Genomic DNA, 9210 nt, shown 5'->3' with positions numbered 1-9210 from the left:
TAATTAACTAAGTTCTCACTAATATAGCTATCGGTCTTGAATTTTATAATCTGACAAATCTGTTCAAATTCATTACAAATGCCACATTTTAGTCCAATTCATTATCCAGCTGATAAAGTCAATTATTTCAGTTGAGTATATAGATTGGGTACTTTGCATTAATAAATGCCGCAATCATTGAAAAGATGTTTCAGAATTCTTTGTTATATAGATTGTGATATTCATTTATAATATTGAAGTGGCCTTAAAATTCTTCAATTTGATGTGTTTGTTGTGAATTGAGCACCGCAACCACTTTACTCCTATATAAAAACAAAAACATCTAATCAAATAATTATCAAAAAAGAAAATATATATATATATATATATATATATAGACGCAATACCTGTAGATCCAAAATGGGAAAAAAAACATTTCATTAAGAGATCTTTCTCCAAATCACAATTGCATGTACTTTGCAAAACGTTGTCCATTCTTTTCCCGAAGTGGCATACCTTACTAAAAGCTAATCTTATATGAAAGTAAATTCTTCTAAATGAACACATATTCTAATTGAAAGACATCAACACGTGTAAGTGCTTTTTTAAAAAACTACTTTATTCTCCACTTGTAAGGAAGGTTCTCATAGACTTGAGCTGCACAATGACTGCACAGATGGACCTGGAATGTTTCCACTTTATTTAAAATATTATTTTACAGCAAAAAGAACATCTTATTAAAATACTGTACAATATTTTGCAAGCAAATGAAGCAGTACACAGAAAACAGACGTACACACAATGCAATGCAGTGACGGGTTGACGTAACAAGACAACAATATTTTGCGGGTTTCATGGAGGCTGGATGAAGAGAAGTAAGCCACACGCTTTTCTGGAGGGAGAAACATGATTAAATGTCACCATATAGACAAATGTTTTGGGTCATTGAAATCTGAGGGGGGAAAATATGAATGGCTTCATTGATATACAGTAAAACGATCGGGGTCAAGTTCTTGATAGGGACTGTAATCTACCTCTTTGTGCACTAGGGAACAGCTCTCCCCAAAAACTGTTCCCACAAAGTTGAAAGCATAGAATTGTCTTGGCATACGGATGAGGAATTTAGATTCAGGGAACTAAGGGGTGGGCAAAGTTTTGTGCGAACAGGGCCACGTTTGATTTTTTAAACAAGCAGATGTATAATATTTGAAAAATGTTGAATATGTACAATTGTTAATCTTAATAATAAAATGGATACTACATTTGTATTTTATCATTTATAATTTAACTATACTTAACCAAATAATTGGATTGTTAGCTGTTCAGTAAATATACAGTGGTGCCTTGTGATAAGTGACCTGACATTTCGAGTTTTTCAAGATACGAGCTGTCGATTTTTTTATAATCTTTTTTTGCTTTGACCTACGAGCAAAGGTTTGATATACCAGCACTGTACGGTGAGTGAACTCAACTCACTTCACAACAAGCAGCAGCTGGACAAAGAGGCTTCAAGCTGTGTATTGCCGCCCCTAAAACATCAAAAGAAAATCTAAACATCAAACAAAGAGGATTACACGCTGCATTTTTAAAACAACCACATAGCTTTGCCTCAGGAAAGATCATTTAGCTTAATGCTATCAAACAATGCAAAACACCATACTCAGGTACCGGATTAGCATTGGTGTTGCGGTGTTATAACCCTGTAAGCAATGGATATTTGAGCACAAACAGTCAAGCCAAACGTATAGACATTATACAACAGTACGCACAGGGATATATTTTTCATCCTCTGTGAAGAACGATTAATATTACTGCAGCATACTGAGAAGCTGTGACCGTCTCTATGTATATCTGTGTCTGTATTATACTGCCCACAGGTGGCCGTGGTAGGCACACCAGAAGCAGCACAATGTCCACTGAATGAAGCAAAAATATCTGGCAAAAACGGTGTAACTACTTACATTCTATTTAATCATGTCGTTACAGTATGTTGTTTTTTAAAGTCCGATATTATGCAGTACTATTTTTCTTGTTTAAAAAAAATATAAGAATTATTTATTTATTTATTTTTTGGGGAGGCAGGAACAGATTAATGGCATTTCCATTGATTTCAATGGGGAAAGATGATTTGTTACGACTGTTCACATTGGAAATTTTAATTCTCAAGACACCACTGTATGTTTTTTTTAGTTGACCATTATGTTTAATTGGGTTAGTTACAGTAAATCAATGAACCTATATTTAATGAGATAAATACAAAGAAAATGAATACATTTATTTTAATTCACTAATTTAAGGGGGGGACAAATTACTGCAACATTAATATTATAGTACTCTTGATAATAATAGATATAGAATGGACCATATTTTGCCCACCCCGAGTCCAGCCCAACCTTGACCTGCAAACATGATGTACAGACTTCTTCTGAGAAAGAAGCCCTGAATGTTGCACAATACCAAACATGAAACGGGTTATTCCTTGGCCCTTGATGGCGAGCGTGTAGTATCGTCTAGTCGACAGACAAGACCAGTGAGAGCAATTGGGTCAAGTCGAGTCACATCGTTGTAATCGGTCGTCACACACTCATGGCGGGGTTGTCGTGCTGACTTCTCCGTGACTGCGAGCGACCTCTCGTAACTCTTTGACCCTCCCGAGCGAGGTTGCCTGTGAGGACGGCGTCGCGCACCTGCTTCATGTTCTCCTGAACTTCAGCCTTGGCGTGCGTGAGCAGATCAGCTTGACCCTGCGAAGGACGGCAGAAAGGCCACGTGTCAAATGGGAGAGAAACGACTAAAGGCTTAAAAGTGGATTTTTGGTATAAAGTTTGCGTTTCTGACCTTAAGGATGGTGATGTTCCAGGTGAAGCTCTCCACGGCTCGACCCACCTTTCGACCTTTCAACCCCTCCTTCGCCGCCAGGCTCTGCAGATCCTCGTGGAACGTCATGGCTGCAAAAACGCAACTGGCAAAGATCAGGGGGCTGTGCTTTGGACTTTGGTAAAATCATCCCAAATAAAACCATGATGGCTCATTTACTTGATGGCCATGCATAGATCAGTGTTTCACAACATAAAAATAAAGGGTATATAAAATATTCTGGTTTTACAAAACCAATGCTCATTTTTGATGAGTCAATTCTTTGCTACAGACTCACAGTGCGTCATTCTGTGGTTACCCTTTAGAAACACCTCACCAGTGCAAAATACAACCACCGTAGTAAACACACTGCCAAATGAATCCCTCTCTGACAGCGTCACTCAAAACTGAACATTATATCGTAGAAGCTAATCGAGATCTCGTACACCGCACCGAATGGTAAGTCAACAGGTACTGCTGATATGCAAAACAATAAATAAAAAGAAACTGCTGTCGAGTTATGTGGTTTCTGTGAATTCTGTGTTGTGTATCTGGTTTCCTCTGGCCGCCCCCGGGCCACTGTCCCACAGTTGCCATGGAAACAGAGAGGTGGGTTAACATGGGGTGCACATTAAACTGTGAAGCATCGACAGGAGTCCAGACGTTACACATGCATGGTAGTGGACCCACCCACACACACACACACACACACACAGAGTGAGGAATAAACAGCTTGGAGTACAATTGACCCATTATGCACACACAACACACTGCTCCACATACTGTACATACTCCAGAAGTTGCCTGAATTCTAACTTTTATGGTTGTTTGTTTCTATGTGCCCTGCGATTGGCTGGCGACCAGATCAGGGTGTACCCCGCCTCTTGCCCGAAGATAGCTGGGATAGGCTCCAGCACGCGCGCGACCCTAGTGAGGATAAAGCGTTAACGAAAATGGATGGATGGATGGATGTCGGCGTTGCTAGGAAACTCGAAACCTATGGACCAGCTTTGCAAGTATATATGAGTGATTGTTACTCAGTAATGGCAGAAGGTAACAAATAGTACGGAAGCACATACTTTACACACAAACACACAGACCTGCGACCCGAAAATGATCCAATCAGGCCGAGTCTAGATGTGCGTCACTTTTACCTCACGTCTCGGTTATAGGTCCAAGGATGAGGAAAACAAAATTGACCCAATTTTACGAAGCATATAGTCACAGGGCCATACTTTGCACACCCCCGATCTAAAACTGCACAAGTGTGTTTTTCTTTTCCTTTGGCTTTTTTTCGCGATACCATTGAACCCGAAATGGAACTTCTCTCTGACCACAGGAAAGAGTTCAGTACAACATCCATCCATTTTCTGTACCGATTGTCCGAATTAGGTCAATGTACAGTATGTGTCTACACAGTCTCTCTCATATCACCTGGGAAACCAGCATGGCTGGATTCCACCACCCTAGTATCTGTTTATGTAGTTTAACTATAAGCAGCTGTTTATTTATCACATATCCGATGCACTCTTTCTACTCCACGATGTGAGGTTGATCACTTTTATCTCTACTCTCCAGCTGCTCCCAGACATCCCACGGCTCCCTCCGAGTGACCGTCGCCAAGGGATTGCCTGATTGGCATCTACGATCTGACCTCGGGCTCGGCTGAACCTCACACAGCAGACGCTCAGACACACAACCTAACTATCTTGCCTTTAAATATCGCTGTTTGGTCAAAAATTGAAAAAAGTACACTTCCCATAACATGGACTGTACTAGTAACAGAAGCTCAAAGAATGCAAACAAATACATGTGTCACATATGATTATTAAAGTGAACCTTAGGAGCGCTGGAGAGATGAGTCGCTTGGGAGATTTTTGCTGATTTACAAGCACTACATTCATCTCTGTCAAAGCTTTCTCTATTCAAAACAGCATGCATGTGAAACCCACTGACGCATAACAAAAATATCTCACAAGGTCTTTTTTTTTTTTACCCTTAAACACATGATTTGCTGTTTAATGGCCTTGTTCTGACAAGTCTGGAGTGAGAATGCTGAAGTCAACAAAACTGTGATCATGGGTGAAAATACACGACATGGACAAAGGTATTGGGTCACTTCTTAAAAACTATATCAAGTGAATTCAGAGATTTGCTTTTAAATACATTACACAAGTTTGGAGACAATTGTTGAAAATGTGCAAAGACTGAGAACTATGTAATACTGAATTGGGGAGATAAAGCGTTAAATGGGGAGATAAAGCATTAAACAGTTTTTCATCATGCAGGGTTTTTTCTTTGTGGCTCAAACAGTGCCAGTGACGCACTTCAGCTCGGGCATGAGTCCCTCGTCCCCCATTATATACAGTAGGAACTTGCACGCCTTCTTTCACATCAGTGGTTTTGTAGCACAATTGCGACTTGCAGTTAGGTAACTAGCTATGCCACAGGTGTCAAATTCAAGACCCGGGGACCAGTTCCGGCCCGACGGCTCGTTTAACGTAGCCCGCAAGAGCAAATCATGTGTGTGGACTTTATGTATCTTGCTAAAATACCAAAACTGCAAATTGGCTTCACTTTTAATAAAATTGTGATAATTCAACCATTTTTTACCAATCCCCCTTTTGAAAGAAATTGATTAATAGTAGAACAAGCAATGTTTTACTGGCTTCTGATTTCAAAACAAGTTATCCATTAATTTGTAGTGTATGTGTAATAATATGAGGCCATCCTATATTCATATAGGTTCACAGACGTAATGCCCCTCCGAGGGAAACCGTAACTACAAAAATGCCCTTGACAAAAATGAGTTTGACACCGCTGAGCTATGCCTACACCCCGATAGTCCACTGGCGCGGCCGCAGTGTGGAAAAGCCCTGTGGGAGATATAGTCCAGCCACCGGAGGTTCTAAATTTTCACGTCTTGAAAATGTAGATACATTTTCAAATTACAGTAACCTCAACCTCCATTCCAAAAACATTGGTTCATTCCTTGCTCCCAACTTTATGAGAATCCGTTTTTTTTTGCCTTACACGATCAGGATTTTTGGGGCCGATCACCGATCAGCAAGTTTAAAAAAACGATGACTGATCACCGATCTGATCACAAGACAGAGGAATGTGTCTATTTAAATGACCTGTTCATTTACTGTATATACTTGTGTACTTAATTGCTCAAAAAATTATATTTACAATAAATAATGGATCTTTGTTCATCTATTTATGCCAGTGAAGCATAGTGACAGACAGAACAAATGAATGGTCTTCTATTAGATGGCAGGAAGTACATACAGTAATTAATGTATCCACTTTTTGTGACATTTTTGTTTGTTGGTGTGCCGTGAGATTTTTCAATTGTAAAATATTTTCCTTGGCTCCATAAAGGTTGGAAATCACTGCTCTAGTCAGATCGTGCATTCTAATCAGTCAGGTCAAACCAACATTATATGATAGAACTAATGGGTGCTAACTTACTGTAATTAAATTACTTTATTTTTAATTATATTACTTCACCCACACCGAAATGTTATAGCATGATTCAACAGAACGGCAGCGTGTTTACGTCCAACCGTTCGCAGTATCACTAGCTTGCTCGGCTACATAACGTTTTGTTGCCCGCTTGCGAGCCGTATCGTATTAAAAGTACGTGAACATAGGTCAAGCCAGCCTTAAACGAACGTCCTCTCCTGTCCTGAGCACCGGCGACCGCCAACACACGTTTTTCCCCATTTTGTCCTTATAATACCGTCGGCGCTCCACTCTTGTTGTCATCGCCACGGTAACGAGTGTATCCGGTCGCATTTGAGTTGGCAAGATAAAGCCCAATGATCGTAAAAAACGGAATGCGGTTGTATCGGAATACAAGATTTTATTGCAGTAGACTGACATAGTGCAATCTTGAAATAGCAAATTTATCTTGTAGTCTGATCCGGGCATTACGTGTTGTCTCTCTCAGACGTGTTATCTGTTCCACACCGCCGACATGTTTTTTTTTTTTTAATAACTTCATTGGCCGACAGCTATTTCCAATACTACGTCAAAAGACGCAACAAGGCTAAAAATAAACTCGCTTTTGGATACAAATATACTGTGCACGATGGCGATCACTGACGTCATTGATCAGCGAATTATGACATTAAAGCCGATCAGCATAAAATGCTAAATATCGGCCGATACCGATCAGCCCGATAAAATCGGTGTAAAGTCTATTTTTTTTCTATTCTGGTGTGCCCGTGATCTATTAAGTCACGCTTAGATGAGTTTGGGGTGGGATAAACTAACACAATAATTTCACTCACCTGTCGTCTGGATATGCAGAATCCTTTCATAGATTCCGTCGGCGAGCTCGAACACAGCTTTGCTGGCCTGGACCATCTGCACACACACACACACACGTAGGTTCAGTACATACTCTTTTATTGTGTGCCGGCTACAAATCAAATAGTGAGAAGAGGTTAATGTACATTTCTAATGCAGTCAAACAGTCAACGCTTTTGAATTTATCTGTGTTAATTAAAATAATGACTACGCCAGATTAAAATCATATATGCTTCTACAGATAGGCGCATAAACATTGTGTTGGAATCCTCGGAGACCAATACAATCACTCAGTTAGAATAATGACCACACACATGGTGGACAGTAATAACATTAGTTGCCTGTGGCTGATTAATGCTTGGCCTCAGGTTGCAAAGCCTGCAGGGACTCTTTAACAAACTAATGATTAACATTCACACACATAGACACACAGGCATAGATGACACATTCATAAAGTTTAGGATGGAGGTGTGAAAATCCATTTAGCCAAACCATATTCAAATCTATGCTAATGAGATTCAACACTGCCATGATCCTTTTCAACTCTGCTGCGCTTGATTCAAAATGAAAGTAGCTCCAAATACACACTCATAGTAACGCACATGTCAGAGTTTCTACTAAAACGGCACTGACAAACAGCTGTAATTAAATTAGGTCTACGCACCAAAGCCTTCATTACAAATTAATGAGACAAGATAATTTCAAGAGAACGTTAGTGTCCTCATTCACAGTTCACAACAGAGTACATGATTTCACCTTTCTGCTGTGCGACACAAAGATATATGTACACTATGTGTTGCAGGTGCAGCACACCCACAAATTGGTATAATGTTCAGCAGAATGGCCGAGTGCAAATGCACATCTGTGTTGAGTCCCCTTTATGTGGGTCAGCCACAGTTGAAGGAGGCCCGCAGGGGAAAAGGAGGAAAGGGCAGGAACTATGTAGGTTGGAGGGTGAAAGAGTGGGAGAATTAAAAGCAAAATGAGGACCCATTCAACCGTTTTCTATAGTGCTTGTCCTCATTAGGGTCACAGGTCAGCTGGAGCCTGTCCCAGCTGACTCGATCTGGTCAAGAGGCGGGTCCACGCTGGATTGGTTGCCAGCCAATCACAGGGCACATACTGTATGCACCATGGTCAATTTAGAGTCTTCAATGAACCTAACGTGCACGTTTTTGGAATGTGGGAGAAAGCCACCAGTAACTGCAGGAAACTCACACAAGCACGGGAGAACATGCATCATCAGCGGTGATCCGGCGCAATTACAACATGCAGTTAGCGAGCGAGCTAGGCCTACACCCCGAAAATACATCTTGCCTTTGGATTTTCCACTGGTGCGGTCGCTTTAGACAGCCTCGTTGTCAGCCGAGAGTGTCATGGAGGGAAGAGGGAAGAGGGAAGAGCGAAGAGGGGAACTTTTTGTTTTATTGAATTTATTTTTTTTGTCCTGTTCGGCTGTTAGGTCAAGCAAAATGGAAAATCTGTATCCCTTTCATGCCGGAACAGTTTTACTGTGTCACTGTGGAGTTTTTAAGCTTCCGCTGTGGTATTATAATAGAGGTTTATTGAGAATCGGACCTGATCAGTCGAACAGAACAACGTTTCTAGAAGGGAGAGAGACAAAAGACAAAGCACTAATTGTATGTAGCACTATGAGAGAAGTAAATCATTACATTATCTACAACAATGAAACAGTGTTGCATGGGGCTGTAGTGCTACACCCTCTGAGGGAAGGACAGGACAAGAAAAGAACAGGACAAGGACAGGAGAAGAAGCATGCAGGACAAGGGTCGTGAACCCGTACAACTGAAGTGTGGTGGCATTAATTATGTGAATTATAAAAGTCTACAGGATGAGAGTATAAGTGAGGGGATACACGAGCGATTTGCATATTCATGAGTTATTTGTCGCAGTAATTGCGTGAACCCACACCCAGTGAAAGAGTCCTAGGCGTGTGTGTCTGCGGATACACGCAAGTGAATGGATACCGTTTTACATGCACAAAGACACTTTTTTTTTTTTAAAGTCAGATTTGACATCCAGCGTATGGATCGCGGC

At 40.7% G+C, this 9210-nt stretch overlaps 1 protein-coding gene across 1 annotated transcript in view; it reads right to left on the bottom strand.

Annotated features, from left to right (window-relative positions):
* Window positions 1-658: 658 nt before the first annotated feature.
* LOC133471134 (inactive phospholipase C-like protein 2) overlaps window positions 659-9210 on the bottom strand; it is a 28006-nt gene continuing 19454 nt past the window's right edge. Inside the window, exons 10-12 of the mRNA XM_061760369.1 lie at window positions 7134-7209; window positions 2818-2927; window positions 659-2723 (exon numbers count right to left, since the gene is read on the bottom strand). Of these exons, the coding sequence (XP_061616353.1) occupies window positions 2556-2723; window positions 2818-2927; window positions 7134-7209 (354 nt within the window). The 3' untranslated portion in view covers window positions 659-2555. The remainder of the gene's footprint in view (window positions 2724-2817; window positions 2928-7133; window positions 7210-9210) is intronic.

This window comes from Phyllopteryx taeniolatus, chromosome 21 (assembly GCF_024500385.1).
Source record: "Phyllopteryx taeniolatus isolate TA_2022b chromosome 21, UOR_Ptae_1.2, whole genome shotgun sequence".
NCBI classification, from domain to species: domain Eukaryota; kingdom Metazoa; phylum Chordata; class Actinopteri; order Syngnathiformes; family Syngnathidae; genus Phyllopteryx; species Phyllopteryx taeniolatus.
This window is presented reverse-complemented; position numbering and strand designations above follow the sequence as displayed.